The 14302-nt window shown below is 39.4% G+C and overlaps 2 protein-coding genes across 2 annotated transcripts; one reads left to right on the top strand and one right to left on the bottom strand.

Annotated features, from left to right (window-relative positions):
* The first annotated feature begins 861 nt into the window (after nt 1–861).
* Nucleotides 862–2617, top strand: LOC134653862 (glucose dehydrogenase [FAD, quinone]-like). The gene is made up of 2 exons (XM_063509226.1): nt 862–1018; nt 1254–2617. The coding sequence occupies exons 1-2, from the start codon at nt 862–864 to the stop codon at nt 2615–2617; spliced, it is 1521 nt and encodes a 506-aa protein (XP_063365296.1).
* A 4751-nt stretch (nt 2618–7368) lies between these two features.
* On the bottom strand, nt 7369–14235 carry LOC134654385 (uncharacterized protein C2orf81 homolog). The gene is made up of 8 exons (XM_063509851.1): nt 14084–14235; nt 12688–12852; nt 11570–11803; nt 10876–10945; nt 9556–9642; nt 8882–9033; nt 8127–8219; nt 7369–7467 (listed from the first exon to the last, which is right to left on the bottom strand). The coding sequence occupies exons 1-8, from the start codon at nt 14212–14214 to the stop codon at nt 7395–7397; spliced, it is 1005 nt and encodes a 334-aa protein (XP_063365921.1). The 5' UTR covers nt 14215–14235; the 3' UTR covers nt 7369–7394.
* Nucleotides 14236–14302: the final 67 nt, after the last annotated feature.

The raw sequence follows: 14302 nt of genomic DNA, 5'->3' as shown, positions 1-14302 counted from the left end.
CTACATACAATCACTCGCTAAGGATTCAAAAGTTTCGTTATTATTAGCACTCGCACCAAAAACCAACTTTGTTCTCTGCACAAACAGCTATTTTGGCAATTTCTATCTTGTATATTTCAGTGTATCATGTCTCCACATTCAAGTCTTCTCCCAATCACTCTTCAACGCAGCCTCTGGCCTGCTCCGAGACGCCAACAAATTGTACTACGGGGAGCCAGCTGGTGCCGAGGTTCTGTTCTCCGAGTATGACTTCGTGATCGTCGGGGCTGGGACGGCAGGATGTCTTCTGAGTAACCGGCTTACGGAGGTCGGACACTTCAAGGTAGGCATTATGAGACATAGCCACACACCACACTGCAGGCTATCATGCACTGGGCCCAGGACAGAGGCTTGGAGAGCACTGGTGAAGAGTGCCCACAATCGTCACGTCCCTCAGCCATAGGACGACAAGGAAAATTATGAAATAAACACCTATTTTTAAAATTATCCGGAGCCATATGAAAAACTGAAAAAGCCTTTGAATGAAATGATAATAACCGATTGCTTGATAATGTCTGAACAGGTGCTACTGATTGAAGCAGGCGACAGCGAACAGCTCTACATGGACATCCCCGTGATGGCCACCATGCTACAGTTCACCGATGCCAATTGGAACTACCGGCCCCAACCACAGGTAAGGATTTCAATCTCTCATCTTTGCTCGTATCGATTGCATCCCTACCTAATTATTTCCTTTTCTTCTATCGCTTTCGAAAAAACACAGAGATAGCTTTTCAACTTATCCTCCTCCATTGCGTACGATCAGCAATAAAATATCAGCATTCTCTTTTCTGAGACATGATGTCATCAAAAGGTCATTATATGCTGTTACAGAAATCCGGTTGCTTGGGCATGCGCGAAGGTCGCTGCTCGTGGCCGCGAGGGCGCGTGGTCGGCGGTTCATCCGTGCTGCACTCCATGATGCATACCAGAGGCAACCGACAAGATTACGACCGCTGGGCAGCTTTAGGAAACCCAGGTAACCTTTCCACTGAGATGAGGATGAGCGGAGATGAGAGGAGACGTGCGGAAATCAACTATTGGTTGGAATCCAGTGTTGGGCAATTGATGATTGAAATAATATTATAAACTGTTTTCGTCGAAAGCTGTTTTCGTAAAAATAGTAAAGTGTGTTAGTCTGACCCCTACCTTCCAAACCTAAATGCCTACCTAAACTACTTAAAAGAAACCGAACTTTTTTACTATATTTACAGGATGGGACTACACATCGGTGTTGAAATATTTCAAGCGATACGAAAACATCCAAGTGCCAGAATTGAGGAAAGACACAGTTTACCATTCTACCAGAGGAGAGATGCATCTTCAACACCCTAACTGGAGAACACCACTCTCTGATGCGTTTCTCCAAGCAGGAGTTGAAACTGGGGGGAAGATTGTAGATTACAATGGTGAGAAGCAAATAGGGTATTCCATCATACAGTTTACAATGCAAAATGGAACACGAATGAGTGCAAGTCGGGCTTTTCTCCACCCCATAAAACGTAGATCCAATTTCCACATCGTTAAGAACGCAATGGTGACGCGTGTCCTCATAGATCCTCAAACTGGAAGAGCGTATGGTGTCAAATACCATAAAGGTGGACAACGGTATGCAGTCACGGCAACTCGAGAGGTAATCCTGTCCGCTGGTGCCATCAATACTCCTCAACTATTAATGCTAAGCGGAATTGGACCGAAAGAACATTTGACTGTAATGAACATTAATACATTCGTCGATTTACCCGTCGGCTACAACCTCCAAGACCATTGGGCTTTAGGAGGCTTGACTTTTCTAATCAACACAACAGCCTCAATAAGATTCGAAAGGGTAGTTAGTATCAACAATATTCTAGACTATTTCACGGATCATAACGGGCCTTTATCAGCGCCAAGTGGTACTGAAGCACTAGCTTTCATAGACACTAAAAACCCTGACGATACTAACGGATATCCTGACTTGGAATTGCTTTTCGTAGCAGGATCTTTAGTCAGTCAACCGACATATAAATCTGCCTTTAAAATTGATGACCACATATACGACACAGTCTACGGACCAATAAAAGATCGTGATACCTGGATGGTGTTTCCAATGATTCTCCTCCCCGAATCGAAAGGACGTATAAAGTTAAAAAACAAAAACCCTTACACAAAACCTTTAATCTACGCAAACTACTTCACAGACGACGGTCACGATGAAAAGATCATTCTACATGGTATAAGAAAAGTCATAGAACTATCACAAACTCGCGCGTTCCAAAGATATGGCAGCAAACTTCACGATATACCACTACCAAATTGCGCGCATCACAGATTCAACTCCGATGATTATTGGTTCTGCACTATGAAAACTATAACAAACACTATTTACCATCACTGTGGAACAGCTAAGATGGGACCTAGAAATGACCCTGAAGCTGTAGTAGATCCAAGATTAAGGGTATATGGTATAAAAGGACTGAGGGTAGTAGATGCTAGTATCATGCCATTTGTACCGGCAGCGCATACTAATGCACCTACTATGATGATCGCTGAAAAGGCCGCTGATATGATTAAGGAAGACTGGGGGATTCGGGTTTAATAGTACAGTCAGCAGCAATAGTTGCTAAGCGGGCGAGGTGTTCAAAATGATCTTGACGCGACTTTATTTTTAAGAGAATAAGAGCGCGTCAAGGTAATTTTGAACACTTCGCCCGCTTAGCAACTTCTGCTGCTGACTGTATAAGTAAGTTCCTTTCTTATGGCTAGAAGCACTTACTCATGTACGCTTAAATCGTAATTAGTGTACTTTGTGGTGGATAACCAAAATATTGTAAATGTGGTCTTTATGATCGTGATCATTCGTTAATGTAATTTAAGTTGTTGATGTAAATAATAAACAGTTTTTTAATTGCCCGTTTTACTGGCAAACTGTAGGTAACTAATTTCACAAAAGTTGACAAAAACTAAACTAGTTTTGAATACGAGATTACCGACATGACTGGACAATATGTCAACGTGACAATCAGTCAATACATGGTAATTTGGTAAGCGAGACACATTTCTTGAGTTTGATGCTCTTTCGGACCGGGAAAGAGGTCTAGTCTCATATGATCATCCACCTATATTGCTCGGTGATACGATTCAATTTTGACTGGCAAAATAATAAATGTACATTCACTTTCGTGACCCGACAATCCAGCTGGCCTGTTTGACGTAGGTACATTTGAATGCACCTTTAAAATGTCCACTTGAAAACCAGATGAAGTTCATCGGTCGGTTGTGAACTCGTTTAGCATAAAGCTCGACAGATGGCGTTGGGCACGGTCAGGTCAGCGCGACGATGAGGACAGCGACCCGCGCCTTTACCCTAAAGTGATAGGGACGAAATTGAGAGGAAAGAGTTACTAATTGGTTTTTGTTTTTACAAGGGGACAATAACTCTCGTGCCTTGAGACCCTCGCAACGTTCAAGATTTCACTTTTCGCACCACTCGCTACTCTCGTGGTTCAGTTTTGCTATCTTTCGCATGCTCGAGTATCAATATTAGTACTATACCCCTCTCACGTCGAATGATAATCCCTATGCTATGAGTGCTATGACAGTTCCTTCAAGTCTGTTTTGGTTGTGCATAATGGAAGAAATGTTTTACCGTATTTTTATTAATTGTATGATACGTTTCTAAATAAATTAATTTGCTTAACTTCAAAAAAAATCTTCAAATTTTACGTGACAGCTGCTCCATATAAAAATGATTTGTCATAGGGACCATCATTCGACGCGACCGAGTGAAACACAAAATTTTAGCTAGGAAAATACTAGTATGTAAAACAGATTCTTAGCGGCAATAGGAGAGAGACAGACAGTTCAATGATTAAATCTTTTACAAGAATCAAGGGAAAAAACACAGATTTCTTCTATAAAATAGTACCAAGGTGTTTAGAATAGAGTAAAGACAATGGACATCCGTCTATATTCCATCACACTGCCGTCCTATTCCATAGAACGGGAAGTGTAGGTTCTATGAATAAGAGAGCACATTCTATAGCTCCCATGTCGACCCCATGGATTTAATGTTCTCACGTTCATTGTTCAATCACAGACCATTATGTGAAACTAGACTAAGCTCTTCTTAATGCGATTATAGGCGCCACGCACCGCTCAGGTGTTTGTTGCTACAAGCAAATTCAAAACAGGTTTTAAAAAAGAATAGAAAGTATGAAAAATAAATATGCTTGTTGTTGGAACGAGCTCGGCTAGCTGACTGTTCTGGGTGCGTAGATACCAATCGAACGAAACGCAACTGTCACTGTCACACCAATACGGAAGGGTGATATTTAAAGAGGAAATTTATTATCTGGAGGGCCACCGTAAAGTGCTCTACATGGTATATTATTGGCACTGACTGATGGCTTTACATTTATTTTTATTTATTTATTTTTGATTTTTTTATTTAAGTACATTTACTTTACATTGGCTTAGAGAAATGGTTTCGGTAGCTCGCTACCTTTCGTGGTGTTTCTAGTCTTATCTATGGTCTGTCGGCAACCCTAAATGCAGTGACCACGTGCATAAAACATGGCGCACGGCTGATTTCGACTCATGCATAAAACACGATTTTATTCATAACGCCGTTGTATATTTAATACCTTTGGATCTACACGTGCGTCAACCCTGACCGGGTAATGGCCGTACACATTTAAAACTTAAAACGGAGAGAAATGAGATGCTTTAATTTAATAGATTTTTAATGTTTTAGTTTGCATTGCATTGAGGCACGTATTGCTTGCCCTCTAGGTTGTATTTCCACCAGAGATCTTCGAGGTTGCGCAGCGAGGGACATGTTTGTTAGGAACCAATAGAATCACTTCAATTACTTCTCCTCGCTCAGCGCAGTTCTATTTAACAATATTATATCGGTTTTTAACTAACACATCCCTCGCTACGCATCTTCGCACATTTCTTGTGGAAACGCACCCTTAGGGCTCATTTAGACGGTGCGAGAACTCGCATGCGAGTTTCATTACATTGCGTTATTTGATCGGTCGGCTGAATTGTTGTAACCTCAATAGTCCGCAATGTAACTAAAATCGTATACGAGTTCGCGCGCCGTCTAATTGAGCCCTTAGAGTTGGTCAAAGGCACCTTTCAAAGATACTTACTAGATTAGATACATACTAGATAGATACTTAATAAAATAATGGCATGGGTACCGCCGTGGCAAAGTGGCCTGAAAGATCATGCTCATGGCTTTAGCCGCGTAAGCTAAAGCCGGAGTTCGTGTCAGGCCTTGGCTTCAGTTTTTAATCTTGTATATTTACGAACACAACTCAACGAGGATCACAGATATCCAAGTAAACTTCAGCATCCACCCCCTTTTTTTTAAACATCTTTCCCGCGAAAACTCAAGTGGCCTTTAATATTTAATCGCATTGCATAATACAGCGAAAAGATTCCGGGGTCCGGGTTATCGGACCGTTCGATTCCGGACATCGCTCAAAACAGTCCCTAATGGCCGACCCCTGTCAGTAACGCTGTATCTAGAGCAGGGGGTAGTGATGGAAAAGACTGACAACCTCCGTACAACTTCGAATTCCCCGCGTGCCTCATCATTCTCATAATATAGATATGTTAGGTACCTATGGGTAAATGTTAGAAGGTATTAGAAGGAAGATAAACAACATTAATCTGTATTCAGGATTTACCCGTACCCAACACTGGCTGGGTAATGGTGTAAAATTGGATTTACCCAAAGGCTTGGGTAATACTAGATATACCCAGGTAAACTTAAGTTTACTTCAATAAGTATACACATGTTACGGGTAATGCTAATATATTAAGTAAACTTAGGTTTACCCGGGGTTACTTAGTATTACCCAAGCTTTTTGGGTACCTAAAGTATGAAATTAAAAATAATATGTGTTCAGCGTTTACCCGTACACACCTAGGTCTGAAAATATGACGCTTACTATGTGCCTATAGTTAGTCGCTCAAACCTAAAATTGGATTTGCTTATCTGCCACATTTATTATGCATAAAACATTTTAGGTCATGTTATCTACATGAAAGTTAAATATAGGTACCGCCCTAAGAACATAATAAAATTGTTTTTATTCTATGGGCACATCATTGCCTTTATTAGGACAGGGGTCAAAAGACCAATTTTATAAGTTTCAAAGTTAATACCTTTAGCAGTAAAGAACCATTTTTCCCCGCAAAAAAAACTTAGATGATAAAACACCATTGAGCGCCATTTACTACAACTCTGTCCGAAGGTTGCCGGTCTGTTTTATTCACTAGCCTCTGATCCAGAGGTTGTCGGATGGACGTTAAAAAATGAATGCGCGTAAATAAAGTATCAGTAGTAATGTTTTATTTTGGTCCCCGGGCCCCTGAGGTTGACTGAAATACACTGTTTTTTCCTTGGTATAATATATAAAACTTGAGATTTTCAGCTTAAAACAAAGGTAGTATGTTACATTATAGACCGATTTTTGTGTAAAAAAAAAACACTTCCAATAACAAAAGGTCTCAAACTTCATGGATTCATCCGTTTTAAGTAGTACATAAATACAAGGATGATTTTTAATACCCGGCAATATTTTCGAGACCATCTGCCGTATTCGAACTTCAAGATATTCACAAGAGACGACACGTACTAGATCCATTCTAGATACGTTATAGTTTAGATTTCAACTAGTTCTCTTTTGCAGCGCAATTCGGGCAACCAATGTCACTTTTACGATAGATCGTGTTAGATATCTATTAGATGTGAATTAGATCTCTAAGTAATATCTTCTGGAAATCGTTCAAGAGTATCTCCATAAACGCGGAAATGTCAAATTTAACAGGTTAGATCTTAAACATATCGTTATCGTATCTTGGCGATGTCTAAAAGATATCTAATAGATGTTTATTACAAAATCCGAATCGGGCCCGATATATTAGTACAATATATACCTAGGTCATACTGAGCAACTTCTACTATGGAACTAACCCCGAAATTGGGAAATAAATTGTCTGTTTCATACATTTTGGCTGGTCTAAGTCTGATGTTGATGTTTTCTATGGGAGAGCAAATTTATTTTCGCGATTTTGGAGTTGGCCCCATAGTAAAAATTACTTAGTATAACTTATTTATTAAATTCACATCGTGAAATATTTCCGCGTAATTAAAAAAACACCTTGTTGATTTTTATACACATTTGTAGATAATGTGCTGTGAACGACACACCAGAAAAACAAAATTAAAAAAAAATATATATTAAAATAATTATAAAGATTCTGATTTAATTCAATTTAATGAATTAATTTATTCGGATTCAGGTAAGTTATCACAGCTAGTATAGTATAATAAGGTATGCACCATACCCAACTGGTCACTTTCTTTTGATATTAACTTTCGGCACCGAAGCTATCTTCTCTGAAGTAATCTCGTATTGAGTGTCCAATCTACAACAAATCATGATATACATTAACATTTCAACCTACAGGCTGGCAAACAGGCTAAAATACTGATTGATATCGTTCTGATGAATGGCAATCTAACTGATGTTATTGTACGTTCGAATTCGAATTGGCCTGACTGAATGACATAAGAATGATATTTGGATCGTATTCAAAGCGAACTGCAAGACATTTCAATGACATCAGTTTGAAGCCAATCTGATATCTGTGTACGTTCGAATTAATCTGTAAATCGTACATTTCGCTCCTACTTATCCGTACATGTATTGGCGCTGAAGAGACGCACAATAACTAAATTACATGGTTCAGGTGTCATTCTGGGGTCTCTATTATTTCCCAAAAAGTTTTATGTCTTCGCATTTTCGTTAGTCATAATTTATTTGGTTCAGAAACGCGTCACTTTTCAGGATTGCCATAAAACAAACCTAACCTAACCTATCTATAGGATAACCTTACGAAAATCCTGAAAAGTTAACGGTTTCAGTTTTAGGACGAATAATAATATGACAAACAATACATTTATGACTTAAAACTTTATGGGAAGCAACCCCATCATTCTGCTGTCAGTGCACCAGATTACAATCCATAAAGTTTTGAAATGAGACACTTCACTATGGAAGCGGCTGAATGATGGCTATAGGTACCTGAGGTTTCGCAACCGACAGTCTGAGATGACAGATACTCTTGACCGCGAGTCCGTGTGGAGAGGAGGCAGGCTGATTTTGGACCTTTGCATGCTGAAACAGCAACAGATCAGTACATTATGACATAAGGGCGGTAAACAAGAATATTACGAACGAAGCCAAAGGCGAGGGCTTTATTAACACGAGTTCTTATTCCTGTATCGCCCGGGCGCACCCGTGGCACACGAAATGTTTTTCATCACACTTGTGAGTATAAAAGGGATTTAAATAAACAAATCTTCTGTGTAATTCCATATGTAAATTACTGAACTTTATAGGTCGAAATTTAGTAATACGGACAGTATCGCTCAGCAAGTGTGATGAATAAATACATTAAGTACAGCCCTGGGGTGAAATTTAGCCCTATTAGGTACCTTTTACGAGTAAGTTTAATGAAAACATTTATACGCAGTACGCACTAAGGCCTCATTCGCGCGAGCGCTTTTCCAACGCGCGTTAAAAAAGCGTTTTAATGACACAAATGGATACATGTGTATCTATTCACACGATGGCGTTGGCGCATTTTACCAAGCGGTGTTGGATTTTCGAATTTAAGCCTTGGTCGTTAAATGGAATTTAGCGTGCACACAGATTTAAACGCTTTTTTAAAGTTGAAAAAGCGCTCGTGTGATGGGGCACTAATAAATTAATAAAGTATGGACACATTTTTTTTAAATACTTATACAACCAAGGTTTGTGGCCATTTTGTAGCGTACCTGGATCGGTTGAAGATCTTACTCTTGGTTGATTGGGAGCGCATTTTGGAGGGACGTGTGGCCGAGTCCCCCCCTCCGTGGAGAGGGCTCGATACCTCTGTAGTTTCCGTGGTTGTACCCTTTTGGGAGCCGAATGTCGTCGTGGTCATTGACTACAAACAAAGTTCATGATTATATCATGGATGCCATTAGCAAAGCTACATAGATTGAGTAAGATCGAAGACGTGCAATCGTGCTTCGAATTTGCAAGGTAAACGAGATGGCGCTGTACCGCTCCATACATTTTGCGGTAACTCTTATTGTCCAAAGTTGACGTTTGACAATTCAGTGACCACAAAACATATGGCGCAGTACAGCGCCATCTGTTTTGCATGTCAAAATAAGGGACACGTTTTTTTCTTAGTCTTAACCTCTTTATTACATACAATCAATTCTCTTTGCCATTACTGCCATTAGGTATAATCGCCATACGGTAAACTGTGAGTGGCTAAGGTGCTCAAAATTATCTGAACATCTGCCGCTTCGATATATCTGATGGCGACTTGGCCCACGCAGTGCATGGAGTGCAGCCGTCGTGAGCACTCAAGCTTGAGGAAGGTCCCCCGATGGGTTCGAAACATGTCGTCGTCGTTTAATTTTGAATTTCCTTGGAGCAGACAAAATTTATGGGTTACCTTGATGGAAGTCTCTGCTGGGGTGTAGTTAGTGACCTTTTGCAGAAGCTCACTCTCGGTGGCCATATCCGAAGAAACGCTCTCGTCCTGTTTGGAAACTTAGGTCGTAGTTGTTGACAACCAAAACTCATTGATTGACTCATTATTAAATTGTACAACGGGACTTAATCGCGTATCTTAGTTTTAAGATTTACCTCCGACGTTTCGAGGACGGCGTTGTCCCCGTGGTCTCGGAGAAAACTGGCTAAAGTTGACATCAGCATCCTCTAACCGCGCGACTTTCGAACTACCCGCACTTGTCTTGTTTATCAGCTTGAACGTTTTGCGCACTAGGACAACGCCGTCCTCGAAACGTCGGAGGTAAATCTTAAAACTTAGATACGCGATTAAGTCTCATTAATTGCTTAGAAATAATGATACAAAAATCGACGACGATACACGAAGATTGGCTACTGCAATCACAATTGAGGGGCACACGACACGAGCGGGCTGACCATCAGCATACTTCCCGCACCTAAGCGCCACTTGCACCATCCCACTTACCCGGGGTTAACCGGTTAAACCGTTAACCCAGTGTCAAATTGTACTGGTAACCATGGTAACTCCAGGTTTAACCGGTTATCCCCGGGTTATTGAATGGTGAATGTGGCCATAAAGGAATGTAATAATGCACTCGCTGAGGTCTAAACCGGCTAGGAGAGAGACGATTCACTATGGCTATAGTTTATGGTAGTAATGGTAATATAGCTGCTGGTCAACCAGATCTTGTCAGTAGAAAAAGGCGGCAAATTTGAAAAATGTAGGCGCGAAGGGTTATCGTCCCATAGAAAATTTGAATTTCGCGCCTTTTTCTACTGACAAGATTTGCTTGGCCATCTAAGATGTAATTATTTTTGAAAAGATGTGTCCCGCCGAGTTTGTTGCCGGTCCCATAATGGGATACCCTCCTCCAATTGAGGGGGGATTTAAATCTTCTCGGGGCAGAGGTGTAGGGTTGGAGCCGGTCTACCTAGCTTTATTTGACGTTCTTAAGCGCATTGTAATTATGCCTACTTGAATAAACTATCTTTTATCTTATCTTATCTTATCTTTATAGCTGAGTTTTAGGTTTTAGCTGACGATATATTATATCAATTTTAACCTTTTGAACAAGAAACCTTAAGGACGTCGCAAGTTGTCGTGCACATAGCAACAAAAACGCTCAAAAATCTTATGGCATAATTATGCTAAGAACTCTTCATAGTACGCATAGCTTATATTATGAGCTGATGACATTTTTGGATATGAGAAAATGACTTATAAAGTTTTAGTATTACTCACAAACGTAATGGTGTCATAATCGGAACTTTCATCGTAAATGTATCCTGGCAGCAACACCTTGCCCGGAAACCTGGTGAAACATGTAAATATTCAATTAAAACAAAAATCTAATCTTGTTCTTATTTTCGTCAGATTTAATAGTCACTTTTAATCAATCATCTTTTCTTGAAGCCCTTACTGTGAAGGGTCATTCTTCAAAAATCTCATTCCCCTGGTCATACGTATTCACAAATTCCCAGGAGATTCCGCTTTATTAGCATCAAATTTTTGGTGACTGTCTAACCCGTGCCAAGGCCCATCGACAACCAAAACTGTTTAGGGGAATATCCTGAGAATTTACGAATGGATACCTAACTAAAGCCAGCGGAATGAGATTGCTGAGGAATGGCCCTGAACTGATCGTTCGTAAACCTAATTGCAAAAACATAGCAAAACGTTACAACTAACAACAACTTGACTAACAAAACATAGCAACATGAGTAAGTACAGTGAGCTGCAACATTGCATGGAAAACTTATTAATGAATTCATTGATAAATTCCCCATGCACTTTTACGGCTGATGGTACCTTGACTCTTTTAGGTGCGTAGAATAAAGTTGTTTATCTTATGAGGAGGCGAATCGCAGACGAATCGCCTGATGGTAAGCGATTACCGTAACTAAGTACCTAAAGGGACTATAAGAATGAACCATACCGGCACTCTGGCGGAATTTCGTCCACCACGGGCAGGTCTACGGACTGGGAGCTAGGCCACCTCCTCAGCGTCTCTTCGACGACCTCCTCCACCACGTTCAGGTTCATCCGGCCCCAGGCGTCCTTGGGGGAGGGTAGGGGCATCTCGTCCGGGGTCCAGGATTCCACGCGCTTCGGGATGAAGCAGGGAGGGTAGGCGGAAGGATCTTCGCCCGGGTCGTGCTTGTAGAAGTGCCTAGGGGATGTGTGTAAGGACTTTTAATGTCCTAAAGCAGCATACACTTAAACTTACTCGCAAAATACTACGATGCATTATGTTTGTAGACAGTTGTATCTTATGTGTAAATACTACCTATAGATAATTAAAATTAACCGTACCATAAAACTATGGTTAACATTAACTATACTTGCCACTATACCAACTGGCGACTGAGGTCGTAATGCTCTCTTACCCTTGTTATCTTGTTAAGAGTTAAGACCAACCAAGTGTGAAAGAGATGGCATTATGACTTGACTCGCCACTAAGTTTAGTTTTGTGGCAAGAGCCATTTCATAAAAGCTTGTAAGTATTGAGTGATTGAGTGATATCACAGTGAAGTGAGTGTATTGAGTGATATCACTAATTTCAGAAAAATCACAGCTATTGTAAAATGTACGCGATCAATCGTCGAGTCCTTCAAATCTTTTATACAAGGTTGATTGACATTTTGTGTAAACAGCAATTGGTACTCGCCAAGTCGCCATAAAATAAATTGATTTGTCAGGTATTCGATCGCACGATCTATTGAATAGGCACGACCTCTCGACAGAATCACTTTAGGCGACCATTCAAATGTAAAGCAGCCTTGGCCCGTTTTATAAAACGACTGAAATTTGTAATTTAATAGGATTTTGTTACAAACATATTCATTAGAAAATAAATGTTAAGCTTTTAGAATAGGTAACTCTACATTTAAAATTTATGTGATTTGTGGTTACGATTGTTATGAAGCTTTTAAGTTTTAGATAGGTATATATATATAGGCAGTCACTCCTAGTAGTAGGTAGTAATCCTCCGCCATTGGAGAGCTTTGTAAATTTTTCATTCGTATATGACATATATTTCAGTTTATTAATTACCAGTCTATGAGTTTAAGCCAGGCTAGAGCGGCGCAGTGGCTGGTGAAAGGCGCTGTTTGGCGCTCCATGTACCTCCCGTAGCCTATATTTAGGGCTTCTTCGACGATATCCTCCCGGATCTCGAGCACCATCAGCTCTGTGTCCTCTTTTTGGAGGACCTCGGCCCTGGACAGTGTTTATGGTTAACAATATTGTCCATAGTAAAATATCCCTCTAATGCCCAAGGTCCTACCTATAGTACCTATTCAGTTCGATGTAATTTAAACCATGTTTAATTGGAACAGAGTCGCTTTTGCTTTGTTTCGTTCAATTTTCAAATAACGCAAAATCAACTCTATTTCCTAATTTTAGGTTCAAATTTAAGTGGCAAATTTTGGATGTTTCGTTTGCATGGCCTTAGGAGGATATAATAAGTTTTTCTGAGTAGTTGCCATATGAGTTTGGTAGGGCAAAGGTCTCAAAAAATACCACTCTATAACATCATATTTTTGTATTTTTTTCTTGTAGGTATACAGAATTTTTAGGACTAGATATAGATTTGCGATGAGGCTTGAGTTGAGGATTTTTTCAGTCTTTCCCGTTTAAGGGATAAAAGAGGTCCTAAAATTAAAGCTCAATTTTTTTTTTGGTGGCCATAAAGAAAATAATACTTACCCGTATTCGCATAGCACATTTTTTTTAAGTACTTGCACGCCTGACAAGAAAATGGATGTAAATTAGGAATGAGAAACTGCAACATTGCTCAGTCAGTTTTATCAGGCGCTACGCGAAAACAACGATATGGGAGCTTTCATATGATTATATTATATTTCATATTTTTATTTTTATTAATTATTACATATACCTAAATGATTTTTTTAATAATTATAAACTTATACATAAATTGAACTAATTTATTTTATTGTGGACGTTAAATTTAACCTATTACATTGTAAACTAGTTAAAATGAAAAATATTTTTATTAATTGTTAAATTTTTAATTATTTTCCACTAATTTACTTTAGTATTAAGTTTTAGTTAAGTACATTGCTATGTACCCTAACGGGGTTCACGTGAACGCTAGCTGTAAAATGCCCTTTGTAAGACCTTATGTAACACATGATTATAAATGCAATAAATGAATTATGAATTATGAATTAAAGTGTCATTGAATTGAACTTGCTAACTATGTAAACAAAAGTTACTAGTAAATTGACATTCAGTGTCAATTTTCGTATGGCGATTTGTTTACATAGTTAGCAAGTTCTATTGAATGACACTTTATATGTAAATAGTTTCTGATTTTACAAATTAACCAGGAAAGCCCTTTTAAAATCAGAACTGTGTGCCTATATAAGCCAAAAGTTCTTTGTCATTATAGAAACATAATTAATCAAGTTAAAGGGCCAATACTTACCAAGTTCGTTCAGGGATAATATCTCTCGGCAGTGCAACGAGCACTTTCTGGTCATCCACATACAACTTCCGACCAAGACGAGACACGGTGTAGTTATTCAGCATAAGAGGCATGGATCTGCTGAGTGGCATCACGACAAAGCAAACAATTGCCTAGTATATTCGAAATATTACGGTAATGAAGTATGAAATTGAATAAATTTTAAATTTAAAGCCAACT

Source organism: Cydia amplana, chromosome 14 (genome assembly GCF_948474715.1).
Source record: "Cydia amplana chromosome 14, ilCydAmpl1.1, whole genome shotgun sequence".
NCBI classification, from domain to species: domain Eukaryota; kingdom Metazoa; phylum Arthropoda; class Insecta; order Lepidoptera; family Tortricidae; genus Cydia; species Cydia amplana.
This window is presented reverse-complemented; position numbering and strand designations above follow the sequence as displayed.

Bases quoted from the DNA above. Each gene is read 5' to 3' on its own strand.
- LOC134653862 (XM_063509226.1), top strand. From the start codon at position 862: ATGCTGTTACAGAAATCCGGTTGCTTGGGCATGCGCGAAGGTCGCTGC. The intron at 1,019-1,253 runs GTAACCTTTCCA...CTATATTTACAG, and splicing joins GGCAGCTTTAGGAAACCCAG to GATGGGACTACACATCGGTG.
- LOC134654385 (XM_063509851.1), bottom strand. From the start codon at position 14,214: ATGCCACTCAGCAGATCCATGCCTCTTATGCTGAATAACTACACCGTG. The intron at 11,804-12,687 runs GTAATTAATAAA...CACATCCCCTAG, and splicing joins TGGCTTAAACTCATAGACTG to GCACTTCTACAAGCACGACC. The intron at 7,468-8,126 runs GTACCTATAGCC...GATTTGTTGTAG, and splicing joins TGTCGGTTGCGAAACCTCAG to ATTGGACACTCAATACGAGA.